The sequence below is a fragment of the Panthera uncia genome, assembly GCF_023721935.1.
Source record: "Panthera uncia isolate 11264 chromosome A1 unlocalized genomic scaffold, Puncia_PCG_1.0 HiC_scaffold_17, whole genome shotgun sequence".
Taxonomy (NCBI): Eukaryota; Metazoa; Chordata; class Mammalia; order Carnivora; family Felidae; genus Panthera; species Panthera uncia.
The window spans coordinates 54,411,616-54,435,299 of record NW_026057577.1 but is presented as its reverse complement, the minus strand read 5'-3'; the positions used below and the strand labels follow the sequence as shown (position 1 = coordinate 54,435,299).

General features: G+C 37.6%; 2 protein-coding genes and 1 non-coding gene across 5 annotated transcripts in view; 1 reads left to right on the top strand and 2 right to left on the bottom strand.

Moving 5' to 3' along the window:
• The window catches only part of GFM2 (GTP dependent ribosome recycling factor mitochondrial 2), a 73,611-nt gene that overhangs the window by 35,707 nt on the left and 14,220 nt on the right, over positions 1–23,684 (top strand). For 2 of the 3 annotated variants that reach the window (XM_049649635.1, XM_049649637.1), the window contains 11 exons: positions 3,378–3,458; positions 5,267–5,415; positions 6,766–6,906; positions 7,210–7,309; positions 8,692–8,881; positions 12,658–12,734; positions 15,138–15,276; positions 16,935–17,114; positions 18,419–18,534; positions 21,875–22,057; positions 22,432–22,721. In XM_049649635.1, the coding sequence (XP_049505592.1) occupies positions 3,378–3,458; positions 5,267–5,415; positions 6,766–6,906; positions 7,210–7,309; positions 8,692–8,881; positions 12,658–12,734; positions 15,138–15,276; positions 16,935–17,114; positions 18,419–18,534; positions 21,875–22,057; positions 22,432–22,569 (1,494 nt within the window). In that variant the 3' untranslated portion in view covers positions 22,570–22,721. Of the gene's footprint in view, positions 1–3,377; positions 3,459–5,266; positions 5,416–6,765; positions 6,907–7,209; positions 7,310–8,691; positions 8,882–12,657; positions 12,735–15,137; positions 15,277–16,934; positions 17,115–18,418; positions 18,535–21,874; positions 22,058–22,431; positions 22,722–23,684 lie in introns of those variants that run through there. The other variant, XM_049649636.1, reaches the window with a different exon arrangement.
• On the bottom strand, positions 13,000–13,103 carry LOC125935871 (U6 spliceosomal RNA). Its single transcript, XR_007461852.1, has one exon. It is a non-coding gene; the product is annotated as a U6 spliceosomal RNA (small nuclear RNA).
• Positions 22,660–23,684, bottom strand: part of HEXB (hexosaminidase subunit beta) — a 74,305-nt gene continuing 73,280 nt past the window's right edge. The window contains exons 15-17 of the mRNA XM_049648887.1: positions 23,496–23,586; positions 23,259–23,363; positions 22,660–22,863 (exon numbers count right to left, since the gene is read on the bottom strand). Coding sequence (XP_049504844.1) covers positions 22,803–22,863; positions 23,259–23,363; positions 23,496–23,586 — 257 coding nt within the window. The 3' untranslated portion in view covers positions 22,660–22,802. The remainder of the gene's footprint in view (positions 22,864–23,258; positions 23,364–23,495; positions 23,587–23,684) is intronic.

Below are 23,684 nucleotides of genomic sequence, written 5' to 3'. Positions count from 1 at the left end.
TGTTGGCATATATACTAATAAACGTGGTTTATTTATGCGATAAGTTTAAGTGCAGTGGCACTAATTCTCTTTGGATTCTGTCTCTCTCAAAATAAATAAACTTACATAAAAAAATACATACATACATTTCACTACCATAAGATTCAGAGAGTGAATGGCACGTTCCATAAACTCTCTGAATCTTATGGTAGTGAAAAACATTTGAATCTGAACTGTTTGATTTTTTTATTTCTGAATTAAATTGGTCAGAGTAGATCCTGTCGTCATTAATTGTTTTCATTAATCTTTTGTATGAAGTTGTTCTTGAAGTAATTATTTCCCTTTATAACATACAGTAATCATCAACTTTATCATTAACAGAATAATGGTCATTGTTCTTTTTATTACTAGGCAACTGTTACTAAGGACTTACTGTGAACTAGCTCAAGTGCTTTACATGTAATACATTTAATCCTCATAGCAGCCTATATTATCCTCGTTTTACTGGTGGGGAAACAGAAACTTAGAATCCTTAACGAATGTCGTATAGCTAATAAGGAGCAGTGCTGGAACCTGAACCCAGGTCTGATTCCATTTAGAGCTGGAGCTCTTACCCACTTTGCTTTACTGCTTCTCTAATTTGGGGAGCCATAAACAGAATAAAAGTAGAATTGACATTTATGTATGTATGTGTGTATTTTTTTATATAAGTTTATTTATTTTGAGAGAGGATCCAAAGCAGGCTCCGTGCTGTCAGCACAGCCTGACATGGATTTTGACCTGAGCAGAAATCAAGAGTTGGCCTCTTAACCAACTGAGCTACCCAGGTGTCTGAAATTGACATTTATTCGTCAGTAATTGGGTGCATAATTAGTTCTCCTAGAACTAAGCTGGGTGGTGGAAACATTGGTGTTCATTGTATTCTTCATTACACTTTATATTACACTTTAAATATACATAAAGTATATATTTACTTCATAAATTTCATAATATATAAAATATTTTTAAATTTTCTAAATATGCAAATGTAAACTCAAACTCAAAAATCTCCTAGATTTTTCTTTGTTTTATCTTAGGCATGTCTAATGCATGTCTTAGGACAGGATAGTATATAACAAAAATTAGATTTGAGACTCTCTGTAGATGATATTAAAGTGATAATTACAAGGAATACATGTGTATTTATAGAATTGGAGAATAAGACCACATCACACCTGTTAGGATAGCTACAATCAAAAAACCCCCACAAAACCCCTCAACCGGAAGATAAGTGTTGGCAAAATATGGAGAAACTGTAACCTTTGTGCACTGCTGGTAGGAATGAAGATGATGCAGCCACTGTGGGAAATAGCATGGTGTTTCCTCAGAAGATTGAAAATAGAATTACCAAATGGTCTAGCATTTCTGCTTCTGGCTGTATATCCAAAAGAATTGAAAGCAGGGTCTCAAAGAGATATTTGCATTTCCTTGTTCATAGCACCATTATTCCTAATGGCCACAACGTGGGAGCAACCAAGCGTTCATCAACAAGACGAGTAGATAAAATATGGTATAAACATACAATAGAATATTATTCAGCCTTAAAAAGGAATGACATTCTGACACATGCTACGATACAGATGAACCTCGAGGACGTTATGCTAATTGAAATAAGCCAGTCCAGGAAAAAAGACAAATACTGTAATGATTCCACTTATATGAGGTATTTAGAGTAGTCAGATTTGTAGAGACAAAAAGTAGAATCATAGTTGCCAGGGGATAGGGGATAGGAGAATGAGGAAGAGTTGTCTCGTGGTATAGAATTTGGGTTTTGTGAGATTGAGAAAGTTCTGGAGATTAGTTTTACAACAATGTGAATATACTTAACACTACTACTCAACTGTTCAGTGAGAAATGGTTAAGATGGTAAATTTTATGTTCTGTTTATGTTAAATTTTACCACGATTAATTTTTTTTTTAGAGAATAAGATTAGTGTGGACTAGAAGCAACTTCCTGTGTTCTAGAGGTGAATAGTGATAATAAGTTACACTTACTGTATTCTTACTATACGTTCTGGAAGCATAATTTCACTTGGTTATTCAATCCTTGCCCTCTGAAGTAGGTACTATTATTATCTCCATGATTAACCAAGGTAAAGAGAGGTGATGTGGGGGCGCCTGGGTGGGTCAGTCAGTTAAGCATCCGACTCTTGGTTTCGGCCCAGGTCATGATCTTGTGGTTCGTGAGATTGAGCCCTGCATCGGGCTTTGCACTGACAGCATGGGACCTGCTTTGGATTCTCTCTCTTCCCTCACTCTGCCCCTCCCCTGCTCATCCTTTCTATCTCTCTCTTTCAAAAATAAATAAGTAAACTTTAAAAAGAGAGAGAGAGAGAGAGAGGGGTGATGTAACTTAAGTTTTTGAATAAATCAGCAAGTAGTGGAGCCATTTCAAGGCAGTTTAATTCCAGAAGCTGTGCTTATCCATCATATATGCTCCCCACTACGGAGAATGGTTAGGTATGTTTCTACAATACTTAGCTGTTAAAAGTGTGTTTTTGTCTCCAAGTTTGAATGTTTTGCTCTTTTGTACTATTACAAACTTTTGAAACTTTTATTAAATTTATTGTCAGCTGAATTCTCCTATTTCATACAGGCAGATAACTAAGAAAAGAACATGAATTAGATAATTGCATTTGTATTGCTGAAATGATGCCTATGACCCTCAACTTATATCTGTTCCTGCAGTGCCGGATTAGAATAACATGAGTTATTTTAGTTGGACTGTCTTAGGACATCTGGTGAATATTCATAATGTTAAACAAATACCAGATGAAACTTTTTTTTTTTATGTTTTACTTATTTTGGGGAGAGAGAACATGTGCACATTAGCAGGGGAGGGGTGGACAGAGGATAGGAAGTGGGCTCCTTGCTGGCAGCAGAGAGCCTGATGCGGGGTTCAAACTCACCAACTATCAGATCATGACTTGAGCCGAAGTCAGATGCTTAATTGACTGAGCCACCCAGGCAGGAAACTTTCCCCACAGGAAACTTTTCAATGAACTAAGACTTCTAAATCTATCTAAAAACAGCAATCCATTAGATATGTTATCACTGACTGCGAATTGTGGTATTTTATTTCTTTTGAGCACTCCGAGTGGATAACACTTTATTGAGATACTTCATCTGGCTATTGCTTCTCATGTATGTAGGGAACTTATAATAGCACATCTTCAGTTTTCAGTCTCCTTTCCTATGAAAGAAATACTGTTTATCTCTTGAGATGTTGAGGAGAGTTCTGTGGCCTGGATAAGGTAGGTCATGTAGCTGTCTTGAAATATTTGGATAATGTACATTTATTTGGACTTAATAGTTGTGACAATAAAAGCAAGTTATAGAACTAAAACCTTTCTTTGTAGGTTGCAGATTTGGATGATGAATTTGCCGACTTGGTTTTAGGAGAATTTAGTGAAAATTTTGATTTGCTACCAGCTGAAAAGGTAAATTTTATTATTCATTTACTTTAATGAAGTTTTACTAATTGGATGTGGTTTGATTTCTCTGTCTCAGGTGTTTAGTTTTTTTCAACTTTGCATAGCATTAGAAAATGCTGACTTAATTAGGAGAACATTAAGATAAAGTCACTATTAATACAAGTGCTTAAATAATGGTAGTGATTTACTGTTTTCAGATATGCTTTACAAAATCAGAAATTGAATTTTTTTTACTCCTATTGAGTCAGTACAAGTTACTCATTCCTTCTTTGCAGTGCTTTCCTTGTGATCATTTCTTTAGTAGGGAAATTACAGGTGGAAATTTTATATTGAAAATTTACTGGTTTTGTAGACTACTGCAATGATTTTTCTTATTTTCTCTGACACCGTTTTAATTCTTACTAGAAGCTCGTTACAGGTCTTTACTTATTTATTTTGTTTCCTTTTGAAATACATTAAACCAGAGAATAGGCATATAAAATAGTAGTAATAATTGAATTAGGACAGATTTCTTCAAGGCATTTCTGTTATTTTCTGCTAGGGACCTTCCCCTATGAATTTGGCAAACAATCTTTATTTTTCTTTATGAAACGAGTTACCAGGTAAAGTTGTTTTTTGTTTGCTTGTTTGTTTGTTTTTAAGTAAACTCTGCCCAACACAGAGCCTGAACTCAAGCACCCAGGGTCAAGAGTTGCATGCTCCACCAGCTCAGCCAGCCAGGCGCCTCCCAAGTATTTTAGGGGGATTATATATATGTATGTAATGGGGTCCAGACTGAGCCCAGAAAATGTACTTAGTTATTTTTCACAAAAAGAATTAAAGAAAAACATGAGTCTCAAGATTAAGTTTGAGACCTTTGAAGTTAGGAATGGAAAAAAGTACTTTTCTTTTGAACGAAATGCCATAATTATTGAAATATGTTATCGTTTAGTATTTGAGCGCTTAGATGTGATGTTTGTTGTGCCCTGTAGTCACATACCATGGTTTCTCTTTTCAAAGAGCTTATGATCTGAGGAGGAATTGATATACCTTTCTCCTTCCAGTAGGTTGCAAACACACCCATGCTTTTCTTCGTTTTTGAGGTCTTTCAAATTTGATTTCTACCCTGATTTCTCATTTTTCTTTGGATTTGATTTTTTTTTTTAAGTTTATTTATTTTGAGAAAGAGAGAGCACAGGGGGGAAGGAAGAGAGAGAAAGAGAGAGAGAGAGAGAGAGAGAATGAATGAATCCCAAGCCCTGCACAAATGCAGAGCCCGTTGCGGGGCTCGAACTCATGAACTGTGAGATCATGACCTGAGCCGAAATCAGGAATCAGACGATTAACTGACTGAGCCACCCAGCCGCTCCTCAGTTTGATTTAATGTTGGTCTAATTCCTTTGAGGAAGTTGTAATTCATATATATGTTCTTAATTTCTGTACAGGTCCTCTTTTAGACAATCAAGGTTAAATCAGAAGTACGTTTAATTCATTTATTTGAGAAATATTTTTAAATACCTGCTTATTTTAGGTACTTCTGTAGTTTCTGGGGATTTAGCAATGTTTGATGGGACTTATTGTAATGCTCATGTAGATTTTATATTCTGGGGTATAAGGACACAGACAATAAACCATTAAATATATATCCAGTATACCAAATAGTAATTAACATTATAAAGAAAAATACAGAAGAATAAGGCCATGAAGAATGATGGAAGTGTGCTGAGTGGTTCTGTTTTACATGGTTGGTTGGCAAGGGTGTCTAATTCTGAGATACTTTAGTTGGAGCCAGTATACTGCACACAGAATACAGTACTTCTGTCTCTGCTTTATAGCTCCAGACTGCAATTCGCAGAGTAACACTGGCTCAGACAGCAGTGCCTGTGCTTTGTGGAAGTGCCCTGAAAAACAAAGGTGTCCAGCCCTTGTTGGATGCTGTTACTGTGTACTTGCCTTCACCTGAAGAGCGCAACTATGAATTTCTGTAAGTATGCAGTACAGATTAAAATCTTATAGCCTCGCAAAAGCGGGAAAGTAGGTCTTGTTTCACAAAGAGCATTTGAATCACCATTTTTGAATAACATTGGTGAGGAATATCATTATAAATGATATAGAGCTATATAAATTTTTACTTGAAAGGGACATTTGTTCGCATGTCTTATAACCTGCTATATTTACAAATGGAGCTAGAGTGTGTGGCTGTCATCTTAGTTAAAAAAAACAAACAGTAGAGTGGAGTTGTTTGATAAATATTCTGTAGATAAATTTATACTAGATTTGAAGATTTTTAAAAAGCTCAAAATATTTTGTGGTTTAAGGGTATTGTTTTACTTCTGTCGTCACTAACAGCTTTGTACTTGGTAATAAATCCTCTAAAATCCGAGTGACTCTTCAGGCAGGAATGGACTTTGTTTAATCCTTTAACTAGGACATTAATCACTTTTCATATCTCTCAATTGGAGAAGCATTAATGGTAAAGTGATTATGGGCATGGACTGTGTACTCCTTGGATTTAAATCTGAGCTCTCCCAAGTTGTTTAACCTTCTACCTGTAAAATACAGAGACCAGGACCTATCCTATTGGATTGTTACAGGAATCAAACGAGTTAATACTTATAAAGCAAATGGAATAGTGCCTACCTAGTATATGGTAAACTCTATATGAGTATTTGCTAAAGTTAAAAATTGGAGGGAATTAGGGATGAGATGGAGAAGTTCTATAATAGGAGTGTCTCACCTACTTTGAGTCATGGGCTCCTTTGAAACTAATGAGAACATGGAGCTTTTCCTCAGAAAAATGTGCTTGTGAACAAAATTTGGCAATTTCAGAGGGATTCAGGCTTTCTGTAACGTATCAGTGCGCACCAGTTTAAGGACATCAATCTGCAAGAATTGTAGATTTCTATGATCATGCAACTGGAGAGAAGGTGGGAGGGCAGAGTGTAAGTAGTAGTTAGAAAGAACCTATACATTTACCCTGTACAGGTTTTTGTGAGAAGGTATATTCTCACAAAATAGGAAGGTATACCTATCCTAGGTACATTTTTTGAGGAGTGAACTCTAGGCAGTGAAATTATTTGCGAGTAGAGGTAATATCTGGGAGAGAATCCATTATTTTTAATTTTGAGCAATTAATGATCTCCGTTAAATAATTTAATTTTGTGGAGGAAGAGAGGTAGTTAGTACTGACATAATGTAATCAGCCAGAGTAGCTAAACTAGAAGATATGAGGGAGGACATTAGGGTTAAGTTTGCACAGTGATTCTGATTTGATCTGCATAGATATATGGGAAGTGTATTTTAAAGGCCTTTCTGGAATGTCTCAATTTTGTAGGCCATGGTATAAGGGTGACTTATGTGCACTGGCATTTAAAGTTCTTCATGACAAGCAGCGAGGACCACTGGTGTTTATGCGCATTTACTCAGGCATGATAAAACCCCAATTGGCCATCTATAATATTAATGGAAACTGCACGTAAGTAGAAGCTTATAGGTTCTGTTCTTTTTTTTAATGTTTATTGTTTTGAGAGAGAGTGAGAGCAAGTGGGAGTGGGGCAGAGAGATGGAGAGAGAATCCTAAGCAGGCTCCGCATGGTCAGTGCAGAGCCTGATGCAGGGCTCAAACTCATGAACCGTGCAATCGTGACTGGAGCCGAAACCAAGAGTTGGATGCTTAACCAACTGAGCCACTCAAGCACTCCAGAAGCTTAGTTATTTTCTAAAACTGCAGTCATTTCTTTAAAAATTCTTTTACTGAAATAAATCATGGTTTTTACAGGGAGAGAATAAGTCGTCTTCTTTTGCCATTTGCTGACCAACATATAGAAATCCCTTCACTGACTGCTGGTAACATTGCTTTGACTGTTGGCCTTAAACACGTAAGCGACCAGATGGTTTCCCTAGGAACTATTAGCTTAAATGTTAAATTAAAACCAGGCATTTTGCGGTAGCAAAAACCCACGAACGATCCAAATAGTCATCAGTAGTGGGGTAATGAATATTGTAGCATATTCATCAACATGGTTGAATCTCAGAAAGAAAGAAAATTATAGAAGACTGTAAACTGTGGATTATATTCATGTAAAATTCAAATCCAAGTGAAAATACACTATAGATACATACCTGTGTTTTAAATTTAATAAATATTTTGTTATTCTCATTGGGTATTTTCCTTGATCATTGCTGACAATTTAATCTAACCTTATAACTGATCCGGGTAATAACTGAAGATATATTGCCAATGAAGGCTTTGTGAGGGCAAGGACTTGGGTTTCTTTTGTTCTCTGTCCTTAGTCCCTAGATCAGTGCATCACATATAGGAGGCAGTCCATGACTTGTCAGATGAATGGATGAAAATAAGTTGATGCTGTGTATGTTTTTGGTAAGGTAAAACTAAGGACATTTCATTTATATATGGATTAAATTGAATACATTTTCTCATTAAACTTTGGTGTATTTGGCATTTAGGATAGCCATGGTTACTTTGAACATTTTTTAACCTCTTTATGGTTAATTGCAGGATTCAAGATCCTTTAGTATAAAATGTCCACAGTCCAGATATAGGACTTGTAGCCTTGAAATGTCCTCTGTCCACCCGAAGGCAGGAGCTCCATGTACATATTTGAAGGAGTTACACAGAGACGTTTGAACTATTGCTTCATTAGGAATATCTTTACAGAGAAGGAAATTGGCATGGAATGTTGTAATATTAAAGTTTAAAAGTGAAATTATAGTTTTAAAAAATAATGAGTCTGTAAGGATGCTATCAATTCTGCATGGTCTAGAGAATTCTGGTTAATTGCTTATTTTATTTTAGTTAATGGAAGATTTTCTGTAAAACAGTTATAGACATTTTTACTGGTGGTAAAACTCTTAAAATGGACTTCTACTAAAATTGACCTATTTTGATATGATTGAAAATTTAGGAAGGTACATTTGTTTTACCAAATGAATTTTGAATGTGTAGTGAGTGTATGTGAGAGAGAGAGAGAGAGAGAGAGAGAGTGTGTGTGTGTGTGTGTGTGTGTGTGTGTGTGTGTGTGTGTGTGGTTAGAATTTATTACAGCAGTATCTTGGATAGAATTCTTACACAAGTTAAATTAGCTTTACCTATGCAAAGTTGCAGTGAGCTTTGTGAATTTGTTCCTGTTTTAAGTTCTGATGAAAGTGTCACATTGGAAGTTTTCACATTTCGTGATTCTCGGTGTAAGCTGAGTGCTCACTGAGCCTGTCTTGTTCCAAGCGCGATGTTTGCTTACAGACCGCCACAGGAGACACCATTGCCTCATCCAAGTCCAGTGCATTAGCTGCAGCTCGTCGAGCCGAAACAGAAGGAGGAAAAAAACATAGACGGAACAATGAAGCCGAAAGACTTCTTCTGGCTGGGGTGGAGATTCCAGAACCTGTTTTCTTCTGTACCATAGAACCCCCTTCGGTGGCTAAGCAGCCAGGTACAAATAGTTTTGGTGTATCAATTAACTAGTAATTAGATACAGTTAATAATTTAGATACAGATAGTTATGTTATGCCATCAAAAGATTTCTCACATGATTGAGTTCAGTTTTATCAGAAGTCATGGGTATTACTTGGGATTAGTCTTGTTTTCTGTTTAAGATGTTTTGATTTTTACAAGCTCCTTTTATTTATTCTTTTCCCACATGTTGGCCATTTTCAACTATCATCATCTTCCTTGCTCTGGTTCTTGTGGTGCTGTCATTGGCATCCGAAGTAACTGGCGTCAAGATTCCCCTTCCAGTTATAATAGATTAGACAGTTAACAGTTCAGAAGGATTCATTTTCTCATCACCATTTACAAAATGCTCCTTTCCTTGTTTTTTGGCTCAAGCTTTAGAACTCAGTGAAGATATTTATATACTATGGTTAATGTTATTTGACCTTTTTGAGTGTTGTGTACTCGTGCTTTAGCCTTTTTAAGTTCTCAGTGGCTTCTCATTACTTATATATAGCACAAACCCAGACTCCTTTCTGTGGTATATAAATCTCATGATTTCAGCTGTATCATTTCCAATTGGATTTGGTTGCATATTCTAGAAAACCCCCAAGTAACAGTTGCTTTAATGACAAAAGTTTATTTCTCTCCCTTGTAAAATGTGCCTTGGGTTGGGAGCCCAGGAGTTAGAGGGTGGCTCTACACCATCATCAGGCCCCCGGGCTCTCGTTTTTCTGCCCTGCCTCTCTGAGTCTGTAGCTCCTATCCTTAGTTATCACAGACAGGATGGCTGCTAGCACCTCTGGCATCACGGCCAAGTTCCTGACAGAGACATGGAGTAAGGAGGAAGAAGATGTGTCCTTTTCCCCTTAAAGATTTCTTCTGTGTCACTGGCTATTACTTAGACATCTGGCCGCTCAGTTGCAAGGAGTTTGGTAAATGCAGTCTTTTAGGCAGGCGGCAGCAGAATAGAGAGGAAGACCACTAGCAATCGCCGACACCAGCCTTCTTGCCTGGCCTCATTGTTTGAAACTTCCTCCTTCATTCTGAACCCTCTTCTTTCACCAAAAAAAAGTAAGACAGAATAACGACTCACACCTTATACTTCTGTAATAAACTAGTTCCAGTTTTCTGAAGATACCATGCTCTTTTTGCATTACTATTTCTTTTCATTTGTTCTGTCTTGCATTATAATGGCATAATGCAGTTTGTCTACCTGGAAGATGTTTACTCTGTAATTAGAAAATCTCATCTCAGGCATCACTTCTTTTTGAGGCCCTCACTGAATTCCTATATTAAGTTGTTGAAGGACAAATCTAGTTCTAGAGGTGGCATTAGAAGCTATTTTTTCCCCTTAAACAAGTTGGGCTCACAGATGATGGAAAAACAAAAGCACCCATTTACTGCCTCCCATGTCTTGAGTACCAAGGGGAAAAGAAACAGGAAGATCCCTAGACAAGTAGGAGTTCCAGTTCCTCACCATTCAAGCTGGAGTTCACATAAAGAAGTGTGAATACTGGTTTAAGACAGCCCCCAAATACTGAAGGAAACTGGATCTGTTCTTGTCCAGTTGGTAAAGATACAGCAATGAAATTAAAACAGGTATAGCAGCAAGTTTTCTTGTCACCTTAAAATGCCCTGAGACCAACTAAGGGTATAGTCTTGACCCTAAGGAAGGAGGATCAGGTGATGTGAATCTGGCTACCCAGGTTGATGTGTATCAAAGTTGACCAAACTAGTTATATCAGGGGTAGCCAGGCACTTAAGAGCAGGGGCTGCCCAAACAAAATAATCTGACTTTTAAAAAATATATTTGAGGGGCGCTTGAATGACCCAGTCATTAAAATGCCGATTTTGGCTCATGTCATGATCTCACAGTTATTGAGTTCAAGCCCTGCGTTGGGCTCTCTGCTGACAGCTCAGAGCTTGGAGCCTGTTTTGGATTCTGTGTCTTCCTCTCTCTCTCTGCTCCTGCCCCACTTGTGCTCACGCTCTCTCTCTCTCTCTCTCTCTCTCTCTCAGAAATACAATAAACATTTAAAAAATAAAAAATAAAAATATTTGAAAGTAATTTCATATTTCAAACATTGTGAGTACATAAATTCAAATTGTGACATTGCAGTTAAGTTGCACCAGCTCATTTTAAATCTAGCGCTTCAGCTTGTAACTACTTGAGGAAGAAAAGTCTGGGGTCCAAAGTAAGTCTAGTTAATGGGTATTAGCTTAGAGGTCCGAAGTCCCACAGGGGATGGGACTTTATAGAGTCTCCCTTAGACTTCTTTCAAGCAAATCTACCTTTTCTTTATTCTGGCTCTCCATTGTATTTGCCCCATGTTCCTATTATATTGACCCTCTGTCTCATGATGCCTTCTTCATCCCAATAAACTCCTGAAGGGTAGATTTGTCATAAATATTTTTGAATGAGTTTGCATTTTACAATAAAGTTACTGTGTTTTCATTTCAAAAGCTACAGTGTCATAAGCATTATTACTTTCTTTGAATAGGTGCTTAAAAATAAGATACTGTGTAAAATAATGCCTCTTAACCTTAATGGGCATAATATATTTCTTGAAATTCTTGTTAAGTGCAGCTTCTGATTCAGTACTGGAACCTGATATTTTGTCTTTCTAACAGGCTCCATATCATGCCAGTGTTGCTGGTTCTTGGACCTGACTTTGGGATGTCAAGAGTCCAGGAGAATACTGTTCAATAGAAATATAACATCAGCTGTAATCTAAAATTTTCTTAGAGCTACATAAAAAAATAATAAACTGGCAAAATTAATTTTAATAATATATTTAACCCAGTATATCAAAAATAGTATTTCAACATCTAATCAATATAAAAAATTAATGAGCTATTTTACTTTCTTTTTTTCATATTTAGTCTTTGAAACCTGGTATGTATTTTATACTTAGAGTATATGTCTGTTTAGACTCCTAATATACTAATTAGATGGCTAGTGGCTACTACTTGGACAGTGTATATCTAGAAGCGTATGTCCCTGGAATATAAGACCACTTTAAATGTGTGGTAAGGTTGGTTCATGAATCCGTTGCTCAGCTCTTTTCTTTAGCCGCACTTCATGTCTGAGAAACTTCGAACATCTTTTGTAGAGGGGGAGAATACAGTTAACAGCTAATTGGTTGTATTAAAGTATCACTTGACTTTAGAGGCCATATTTATTTCAAATAATATATTCTTGTTTCCTCATTGGGTGTGATAATTCATCATAGAGTGATCACATTAGCATCTCTTTATTCATGGTGTAATTCAGTTTCCTTTGCCAGTTTCTCATTGCTTGTCTTTCTGAAGGCATTTTGCTTTCTTGTCTTTTCCTAGATCTTTGTGAAACACAATCAGATGATGTTAGTGGCTTCCCAGTGCAAATTCAAATTCTGCAGCCTGGCCTACAAGCCCTTACATGATGTGATTACCTGCTAATAGCCAGCTACCATCTTGTTATTTTTCTAATAGCAAACCATTTCTTGCACAGGCATTTTCTCTGGTATTCTGTTTCTTCAGGATTTTGCATATATGGCCATTCTTTATTTGTGTCTTGATCTAACTTACCTTGGGGAGACCCTTCCAGATCATTCAATCTTAAATAACTTCCCATCACTGTCTTATCACCTCGTTTTATTCACTACAAAGCATTGATGCTGTTTGAAACGTTCTTTTTGAAAATTCGCTTGCTCATTTTTTCCCCCACTAGAACATATGTTACATTATCTAAAAGATGAAATGTAAAGATAACATTTACTGTTTATCCCCCAGATTTGGATTATGCATTGAAATGCCTTCAACGTGAAGATCCCAGTTTGAAAGTGAAGCTAGATGCTGATTCTGGACAGGTTCACATTTTATTACAACTTTACTTCCAGAAATCTTTCAATAGTGGTATTTGTGTGTGTGTGTGTGTGTGTGTGTTTCTGTATTTAAACGCATATATCTAAAACAGATTGGTCTATGCCCCCGAAAGAAAAAACCTTCTCTTTTGGTTCTCCGATAATACAAATTTCTGATTATCAGGTTGACTGTCAAACTAGATAGAAAAATTTTCCTTACTTCCTCAATATAATTAATTACGCCTCACTTCTTTAAACCACTTTTTAATTTTTTTAACATGGAAGCTTTGCAAATTTGCGTGTCACCCTCACACAGGGGCCGTGCTGATCTCTGTATCGTCCCAGTTTTAGTATACGGGCTGCTAAAGTGAGCACATGAAGACCACTGTCATTTCAGTTTTCCAGAAGACAGCCTTTTGTGAAACTTTGAAATAAAGTTCAACCCCAAGACAAAGCCTTGAGCTTCTTATGCTCCTAAGGCTTATAAACACGGCATACTAAAGGGAGGATGCAAAGGTGCTTTTCTGGTCAGTTACATATAAGGTGGGGGGAGAAGTGATGGCTAACAACCTAACACTGTGGGAGGAAGTAGAGCTGTAAAGTAGGTGCTAAGAAGTTTGTGGATATTACATTACAGCAGAAGAACACAAGTTCATTGTGTCTTTTTAGGAAGGCAGGGTAAAGTTTGTGTAAGATTTTAGAACAAGTTCCTTTAGAAGATTATAAATTTAAGGATAAACTAAGGATTTAGTTAATCTGAAAACTATGGAGTATTTTATTTCCCAAATGCCAGCTAAATGAGGTAGTAATTTAGTTTAATACTGAAGGAGACAGCAACAAGCACTTAAACTTTTTTTTTTATTTTGAAAAACTTTCATTTAAAAATGCCAATACATACTTTTTTTAGAAAAATGGCAAATAACACACACGGGTTCAGAGTACAGAATTAAGGTGTCCCTTTTTTCCATCTTAATTTACACAGGTAAACAACTGTGAAAATGTGAATAGACTTTCACACTTTCCCAAATGTCTTACGCTGTGCTATGTTATTAACCACGGTTTATTTTTTCCAGAGATATATACAGATACATAACAAGTCTTTCTTTTTGTATTATTCTACAACTTGCTTTTTCCAAATTCACTGCTTTAACTTTAAAGTACAGCAATTGAAACAAAATAATCCTTTTGTTTGTTTGTTCCTTATAATTACAGCTCTATTACGGCAGAAGGATAAAATTAGAACCAGCCAAAGGAAGAAACAAATAGGGCAAAATCTGGGAGAGTTCTAAATGCATTATCTTCCTTCATCTTCAGGGATGTATTAACCCTTTTGGTAAAGGGTATTGCCTGTCAGGGAGGCTCACCCCACCCCTCCAGAGTTTTTATTAAGGCTTGATTACATACTGCTCATGTGGTTGACCTTTAGTTTCCAGTACCTCCTATAAGTTGAGGCTATTACCTTGACTTTCCAGGTCGGAACAGATAAGGCTATTCTGAAGCGCACACCATAAATCACATTGTTACACTGTCCGGTGGACAAAATCCCCCAGACGAGTAAAGACACTTCCATCAGGCAGCATCCTGGCCTAGAGATTACCTACTAGTAGCTGAGGGTAGGGGCCATACCTCTTTTTGGGTGCAGTTAATTCTTTACTACATAGATGGCATATGAATAAGACTGAGCAAATATGGATTCCTTGCACTATACTCTTTCATACACAAACACCTTAAGGAATAACTAGTGTTGTAAAAAAAAATTTTTTTTAAAGCATGTCTTGATTGGTTTTGATAAAAATTTGGCTTGTTCTAACAAGGGCCCTAAGTAACAATGAAAGATCAAAGATAAAAGATAATTTCACTGCCAAATAAAGGTCCAAGCTAGTCTGAAAAATTTAACTAGTCACAATACTGTAAGGGGCCCAGGATGATTGGGAAATAAATGCCAATGTGGTTGGGAATATTTGGGGAAAAGATTATCCTCTTCACCCCCCAAATAACAAGATGTCACTTTCATCCTTAAGACAGTTGCTTACATTTTCATTAAGACAAGGGCTTTATCCTTTCTTTAAAGGTATAACCCAGAAGTTGCCAACATCAGTTACACTCATGTTTCATTGGCCAGAACTAAGGTATATGGTTGGGAATATAGTCCTGGCTAGATGCTACTTGCCTAATTAAACTGTCATGTAATAAAGACAGAATAGCCTAGAAATTTACTTTTAATCGACCTATTATTCCACTCAGAAAAAAACAAAAATGTTTTGAGGAAGAACCAAAAAAAAAGTTGCAGAGAAACTCAGTTTGTAATTAATGAAAAATAACATATATTGATATAATGCCTTTATATAGTATTTTGTGATAAACATTTTTTCTTTGATCTTGGTTTTATTTTCTTCCTGTTTTAACCAGACTGTCTTATGTGGTATGGGGGAGTTACATATTGAGATTATTCATGACCGAATCAAGAGAGAATATGGATTGGAAACCTATCTAGGGCCTCTCCAGGTGGCATACCGAGAGACTATTCTAAATGCAGTTCGTGCCACAGGTAAAATAAAACATTTAGGATTTGCTGTGCTTTTCTCTCTCTCCAGGATCTCTTTTCCAAATCTTTCAATGTAGTTGCATAAAGCAAGGTTCATACTCACTAGCGTCTTCCATCAGTGGGCATAGGTTTTGTGTGTGTGTATTTTTGGGTCTCTTTAGGATTTTGTTCTATTTTGTTTTAAACCCAGCCCTATTCCTGTACCACTCAATACATCAAATAAATGATGAGCCCTCATCAAACAAACGTACTTTTCAGTGGTGGTCATGGGGTACAATAAGCCCTTCGTGTAGAGATATTTCACAAAAAGGATATCCAGAGGGCTCATGAACATATTAAAAGATTCTTCATATCAGTAATGATTAGGGTCATGCAAGTTATGAGATATCTTACACCAACAAAATTGGCAGGGAAATCAGACAGCATCAAGTGTTGGTGAGATGTTGAGCAATGGAAACTCCTAAAAACTTAGGGTGGGAGTGTAAATTATGTAACCACTATGAAAACAATTTGGCAACTTCCTTGTGAAGCCAACTGTGTGCAGACTTTACTACTTAGCACTTCTCACATGCCCTAGAGAAACTCATACATGTGCACTGAGAGATGGATATAAGAATGTTCATAATAACATAATAATAATAACCACCTCTGAATAGAAAAAACCACCCCAAATATTTATGGACAGAGAGTGTGTAAACGGTATTGTGTTCATACAACAGAATATTAAACAGCTGTGAAAAAGAATGAATTACATCCATATGCATCAGCCCAGAGGACCCACAGATAAGCAAAAGAAGCATGTTGCAGAATACATAATAACAAATTCAAAACACAGTAGAGTGAACTATATTGTTTAGGAATACATGCATATGTAACATAACTAAGGAAACTCATAGGAATGAGTGATTATATCATGATAGTGATGGCTTTGGAAGGCTTGTAGGTTACTACTGGTAATGGTCTATTTCTGAGTAGTTTTTAGGTTTCATAAGTTCTTTATTTTTAGATTATAAAGAGAAATTGTAGACTATAATTCTTAAGTTTTAATTTAGGCGATGCATCACTCTATTACATGGTCACTAACAAAAATACAACATAGTTTTGTTTTAGTAATGATGGAGATTGGTGACTGCTGTTGGTTGTTAGCAAATGAGAGATACTGCTTTCAATCTTTAAAAAGTCACTATTTTGAGAAATCATAAATGCATAAAACATTGGAAGAATATGAAATTTAACAATTTGTTGGTTAGTAGAGTTAAAATAGCTTTTTAATTTCATTAGATAACCCTTTGTACTGTTTTACTGTTAAATAAAAATTTTATAATTAAAAGAATTTCAGTCACATAAGATATTTGAAAAAATTTAAATGTGTGATCTACATGTCAAAACTTGTGGGATCATCTGCCTCAACACATCTTAACCTTGCAGTAATATTAAGTGATTGAGAGCTGGTTTTTACATTGATAAACACAGAAGCAAATGCTTTCTTGATAGAACTTTTTACTCCCACATCTTTATGCTGTATTTAGTACCACGTAATATTTTTTCCCACTTTATCTTCTATGAGACTTTGAGTTTGTTGACTGCAGTTTTTCCAGTTGTGGTACCTTAATACCTTTCCAGAGCAAATCTCTAAGGTATTATATTCTATTTGTTTACAGATACCTTAGATAGAACATTAGGAGACAAACGGCATCTTGTGACTGTAGAACTGGAAGTAAAACCGGTTGAAACAGCCTCTGTTATGCCAGTTATCGAGTATGCTGGAAGTGTTAGTGAAGACCTTCCGACGGCTTCCCAAGAGGCCATTGAAAATGGGATTCACAGTGCATGCCTCCAAGGTAAGGTACTCAAGTAAAGGTAAGCTTAGTATAATCAACCACTTAGTCACTCCTAATATTATACATTATTTCTAACTAGGTAATGTTTTCTCACTACTCTTCCCATTATGTGTATGTTAGACCTGTTTCCATTGTCCCATGATCCTTAGATATTCTGGTGGGGTTTTTGTTTTTGTTTTTTTGTTTTTTTTTTTTACCAGTCTTCACTTTGTTCTTCTGTTTTGGGGTTTCTATGAATAGTTTCTAACTCAGATACACTTTCTTCAGCTGTGTCCAGTCTACTTGTAAGCCTATCAGAGATAATTCATTTATTTCACTGTTATTTTTTATTTCAAGCATTTCTTTTTGGTTCTTCTTAGGACTTCCGTCTGTTCTTGCATGTGGTTTACTTTATCAGAGTCTTTAGCATATATCAGTCATGTGATATGATCATTCCAACATACTTACCATGTCTGGTTCTGATGCTTGTTCTGTATTCATATTGTGCTTTTGCTTTTTAATATGCCTTGTAATTTCTTCTTGATGGCGTAACATGATGTACTGGGTAAAAGGAACTGCTGTAAACATGGTGTGTAGTAATGTGGAAGTCACGTGTTGGGGGAAAGGAAGCATTCGAATCCATGGGCTTATAGTGAGCCTATGCCTCTGGACGGGGAACCACACAAGTGTTTTTTTGTTTTTTTTTCACTAGCCTCAGGTTGGACAGGATGGCTAGGGTGGCCTGGAGTTAGGTATTTCACCCAAGTCAGGTCCTGCTAATGCCCCTGCTTCTTAGGCTCTAGTTAACTAGTTTCCCCTGAGAGCAGGCCTTTGTAAGAACAGAGTGCTCTGGAGTATTTCAGAATGGTTTCTTTTCCCCTCTGTCAGAAGTACAGAGAGATTTTTCTCTGATACTTACAGGAAGAACCTGCTCGAGCTCCGGGAGGTACATCTCAAAAAATTATGGGGGCCCCCTTATGATTTATGACTGTGTCCCCCTGAAGTTTATAACTCCCAGACTTCTCTATAGTTGAGGTTTTCCTGCTGTGGCACTGGTTCCTGGGCTAGTGAGCCTCTGCTCCAGGAAGCTGTGACTTCCTTTGTTCGCCTGCCTCTCTGGTTTTGGGGGCAGTGGTTTGTCCTTTGTCTTCTCTCTTATGGCTCTAGGAGGGGTTGCTTATTATTCAGTCTGTTCTACTTTATACTTGTTGGGACAGAGTGGTGACTTCTAAGCTGCCTAAATGAAGTGGAAACTGGAAGTCCTCTCCCTGTCTTTACTCCTCACTGCATATTGAGTGCTAACCTAAGTTTTTTCCCCTACCTAGGACCATTGCTTGGATCCCCAGTCCAAGATGTGGCAGTTGCTGTACATTCACTGATAATTCATCCTGGTACCTCCACAACTATGATTTCTGCCTGTGTCTCCAGATGCATACAAAAGGTAGAGAATATCCTGTAGTTCTCCTTTTTGCTTTAGGGTGACTGTCCTGATAGCAGTGTGCCATTGCTCCACAGACATCTGTGCTTTGCCGTGCCTCACACTTGTATTGATGCCGTCTGTGCCTTAGAGTCAGCAAGAGTTTTTACCCTGGACAGTCTCTGATTTCTTAATCACCAGGGTTATATCTGTTAGAGGACCTAGGAAGTTACTGCTTAATACAGACTGCCGGGAAATATTCTCTGATTTTAGCAAAGAGGCAGGTTTCCTTAACTGGCATTTTTGGTTTCCCCATCTCAGATACACAGCTGTTAGAGGTGAGCTTTGTTGTTTAATTAGGGGACATTTTGGGGGTATCCTGGCCCAAGACGGACTGTAAAGGACATTGAAGATGTAATACTAGTTTCAGTTTTGAGTTCATGTTTATTTGAATAAGATTACCGTAATCAAAGATCATTGAAATCAGATTAAGTCACAGGGAGCCTGGTTGGCTCAGTCTGGTAAGGGTCCTACTCTTGATTTTGGCTCAGGTCATGATCTCAGGGTCATGAGATTAAGCCCCTCCCGCATTGGGCTACTGGCTGAACATGGAAACTGCTTCTTAAGATTCTCTCTCCCCCTCTCTCTGCCTGAACTTCACCTGCTTATGCTCTCTCTCTCTCAAAAAAAAAAAAAAAATCAGGTAAGACTAATAATCCAGATAAGCACCTAACTTTATCAACGCCTCAAGCAGTCTAGTCTTGGAACTGTTACTTACCTCCCATTATTTCATTGAGTGTCTTGCCTCAGTAATCTACCAGAGCTGATTTAACTCACAGGATCTTAGTGTGCCAAATGTTGATTCCATGCATTCTTCTCAGCATTGGACTACTACAGTTTTATAAGTGACTGATTTGCAGTAAAACACTTGCTTTTAAAAACCATTTTCTGAAATTTTGGACTGTGTCTGAAACTTGATTTTCTGTGGTCTTAACTGAATCTAGAATTACAAAGTTAATGTGAATACCCGAAGTCGCTGACTTAAGAAGGTACAACTTAATGGTCCTTTCATATGATTTCATTTAATTTTCATTAAAAAAAATCTATACATTCAAAAAGTATTATTTAAATATTGTTTGCTGGGGTGCCTGGGTGGGTCAGTTGGTTTAGTGTCTGACTTCAGCTCAGGTCATGATCTCATGGTTCGTGAGTTGAAGCCGCACGTCGGGCTCTGTGCTAACAGCTCGGAGCCTGGAACCTGTTTCGGATTCTGTATCTCCCTCTCTTCTGCCTTCCCCTGCTCATGCTCTGTCTAGCTCTCAAAAATAAAATTTTTTTTATATAGTTTGCCTAAGCATATAGTTAGAAGTATTATCTGGTAAGTTAATGATGCCTCCTGTATTTATTGAGCCTTCTTTGTTGAGCTTACTGTGCACTGTGATGGACATAAATGGAATATGGATGTTTGCCCTCACCTAAAGGAGGTTATGATTTTACAAGGTAATTAAATATGGCCAAATAGCCAAAATATTAGAGCAGACTGGGGGTCATAAAAATGGAGAAGTGGGGAATTAGTATTATTGGAAGGAATATCTGAGCTGTGGATTTTGGTAGTTGGACACAGGGGCATTCCAGACAGGGGAAGATTGAAGTCCCTTTAGCTGTACTCTCAGATGAAGGCAGAGTAGTAGTGAAAGACAGTGTTAGAAAAATGGAATCAGACTATAGAGAAACCTTTAAAAACTACCCTGAGGAGTTTGAGGTTTGTTTTGAGAACAGTGGTGAAAAATTTAAAGTTTTTGAGGAGGGCATTATAATCACTGGAATACAGGAGGAACTAGAAGTAGGCAACAGATAATCCAGGACAGGGAATGGACTGGGTCTGAATTAGGATACTGACAATAGGAATGGAAATCTTAAAGCTACTTGGAGAAATGGAAGTTAGAGATGCATGTCCAGGTGAAATGAATATTATGATGTCCTCAAAAGAAATAGGAAAGAGCACCCAAGAATGTTTGCAAAAGGAAATGATAAGGTTATCTTGGATTGCTGTGGGATATTTAGAAACTGTTCCAGAGTGGGGGGGGCAGTGGGTACAAGGCTCAAGCACATAGAGACTATAGTCTGTACCCTCAATCCAAATTATTCAATTCTTTGCTTGCTTTTAGTGTTTTCATTTTTACCTTCTCCCACTCTGTTATTTTATTCTGTAAGACATTATGTGAAGTGGTACAAAGCTCTTGGTAAGAATTGCAAAAAGAGAGGTGTGCTGTGTGTTTTGAAATTTCGATGATAATGGGCATATACTCTTGGTTTTACTTATCTGGCCATTTTTCATGATTGTGCGGGTAAAGGGCAGGAGAGGATGGGAAGGTGGTGACGTATCAGGAACAAAAGAATTCGAGGCCCAGAGCCCTTACTTGACAATACAGCCAGTGTTAATGCCCCCTCTAAGGCCTTAAGTAATAAGAATCAGTGGGTGGTAGTGGAGCATCGCGCTGCACCTGGGTAAAGGTGAGGGCACATTCCAGAGCCCCCTCGTGCAAAGTTTCCGCTGTAGATCTCTGTTACATCCCACCTAGTAACGAGAGGCTTAGACTAAATCAGACTTTTATTACTTTTGAATTCTGGCAGGCTCTAGCAGGATAGCTTTTTGATTATTTTCTGAGGTTTATTTACTTTTGAGAGAGAATCCCACGCAGGCCCCGTGCTGTCAGTGTGGAGCCCGACCCCACCAACCATGAGATCATGACCTGAGGGGAAAACCAAGATCCAGACACTTAACGGGCTGAGCCACCCAGGCAGCCCAGTAGGATAGCGTTTTAAATCTGACCCACCAGTACTTATAGTGCTTGCATTTGCCGTACCAGTTTGTCTGACGTAGTGATACCCTGAAAGACTGGGACCCCAATACAGCTTATGTTGCTGCTACTTCCTCCGTTTTCTTCCAGTACTTGCCCTATGTGTTGGCTTCTGTTCGGTTTGCGTTTTACTTATGTGCTTATTCTTCTTGCCTTTTGTTGACTGTGTTTCTGTTAACCTTACTGTAGTACATTTCTGGATTAGTCCTGCTATGGACTGTAACTGTAATAGGCATCAGGAACTAAACACGTGGTTTCAACAAATAAGATGTAAGTCTTTGATTGAAAGGGGAAAACCATTTTTTTTCTTTGCACTGTCTCTGGCCACGTGTTCTTAGATGCTCTGTGTAATTAAGCTTTATTAAGCAGCCCCTTGCCATGTACCTGATAGCTTATAGAAAGAGCTCCCGGCTTACAAGGATGGGCAGAATTTACGAATCTTTTTTAACAGAAATTTGATTTCCAATAAGGAAAGGGGAGTTAACATTCTTGAATTTCTTTAGGCTCTGAAGAAGGCTGATAAGCAAGTTTTAGAGCCCCTGATGAAGCTCGAGGTTACAGTCACTAGAGATTACCTCAGCCTTGTCCTGGCAGATCTGGCACAAAGAAGAGGGACCATTCAGGAAATCCAGACTCGTCAGGAAAACAAAATTATTACTGGATTTGTTCCCCTAGCAGAAATTATGGTAGGTACTTAGTTACTGAAAAGAATACTGGGGATATTTATGCTGAACAAAAGTAGACAATCAGGACTTTGAACTGTTAGAGTGTTTGGATTTGAACTGTTATGGGAATCTAAGGGATTACCACAGGTAGGTGGGGTCATTACCATTCTCCACGCTTCTCTTCCTAAATGCTGAGACTAGGGAATACTTGTGAAACGTACCCACATTATTTACTTAACCTCCACAATATTTGTCTAGTATTTCCTGACAAAATGGTTCAATGAGAACTCACGTGAGTCTCATTTTCACCTTTCCTGATAATGATGAAAAGATTAGCAGCAGGAAGAGATACTTGAGGCTTAAATTTGACAACTGACTTCAATTGTTTTGACTAGGGTTACTCAACTGTGCTTCGAACGCTAACATCAGGCTCAGCTACTTTTGCCTTAGAACTATCTAATTATGAAGCCATGAATCCTCAAGACCAAACTGTACTGCTCAGCCGGCGAAGTGGCTTGACCCAAGTACTTTGAGACTCCGGAGCCCCTATCAGCTGCAGTTTCAGTAAGAAGAATTTTTATTGCTTTACTGAACTAACTAAACTGACAGTGGTACTGGAGTTGCCCATTCTATAATCAGATAGAGGTCCCATTTTAAAAAAAGATACATCTTTTATTTAAAACAATGCACCATATCTTAATTTCCATGATTTCAAAATCAAGTTGATTGTAGTACAGATTGCTGTAGGTTTTGTCCAGGCTCATTTTTATGTTTTGTATTCATAGTCACAATATCCAGTAAAAAGAGGTTCTGCCGATATTCCCCGTCTATAGAACAAAGTATGAATTAGGTTTTAGATTGACATAATGCATCTTAATAATAAACTAAGTTCTTTGAGAGCCTGAGTGGGGGAGGGGCAAAGGGAGACCGAGGATCTGAAGCTGGCTTTGTGCTGACAGCAGAAAGCCCAGCGTTGGGCTCGAACTCATGCACCGTGAGACTGTGAAGTCGGTGTGCTTAACCAACTGAGCCACCCAGGTGCCTCTTAAAGAAAAAGTTCAAATAATCTTTTCTCCTTTTGGGCATAATTCTGTTTCGTACAAAAATCAATTCCCAGTTTCTAAGTAAATCACTACTTGTTAGATGACATACAGTTCTTTTTATAGAAAACAAAGTTAACCATCCTGGACTTGGTAATGTCCTAACTTTCAAAATGCCGTACCTGACCATTCTGCAGCGGTGAACTGTCAGTCTGTTGTAGGCATCCCCTACACTTGTGATGTCTTCTGGACTCCAGAGTCTTTCACCAACGGCACTTGCCCGAGGCCTGTAAGTTAAATCACATGTCCCCCAAAGCAGTTTAAATTTATGTGTTCTGAAATTTCTAGTACTTCCCTACTTGGATGGAGAAGGAAAAATAAGGCACTTGAATTCAAATTTATCACTTAAAATTCCTTACCACAATCTTGGAGTAAGGTTAGTTGCATCCACAAATTCTCCCCACAGACAAGCTTCTCCACCAATGACAAGTTTTTTCTGTTCTTGAGAACCTACATTAAAATCATTGAATGGCTGTAAATGAAGTAGTTGCAGCTCCCACCTCTGACAGAGGCAATTACTGGTCCCCTGGTCAGTTCATGGTTTTGGC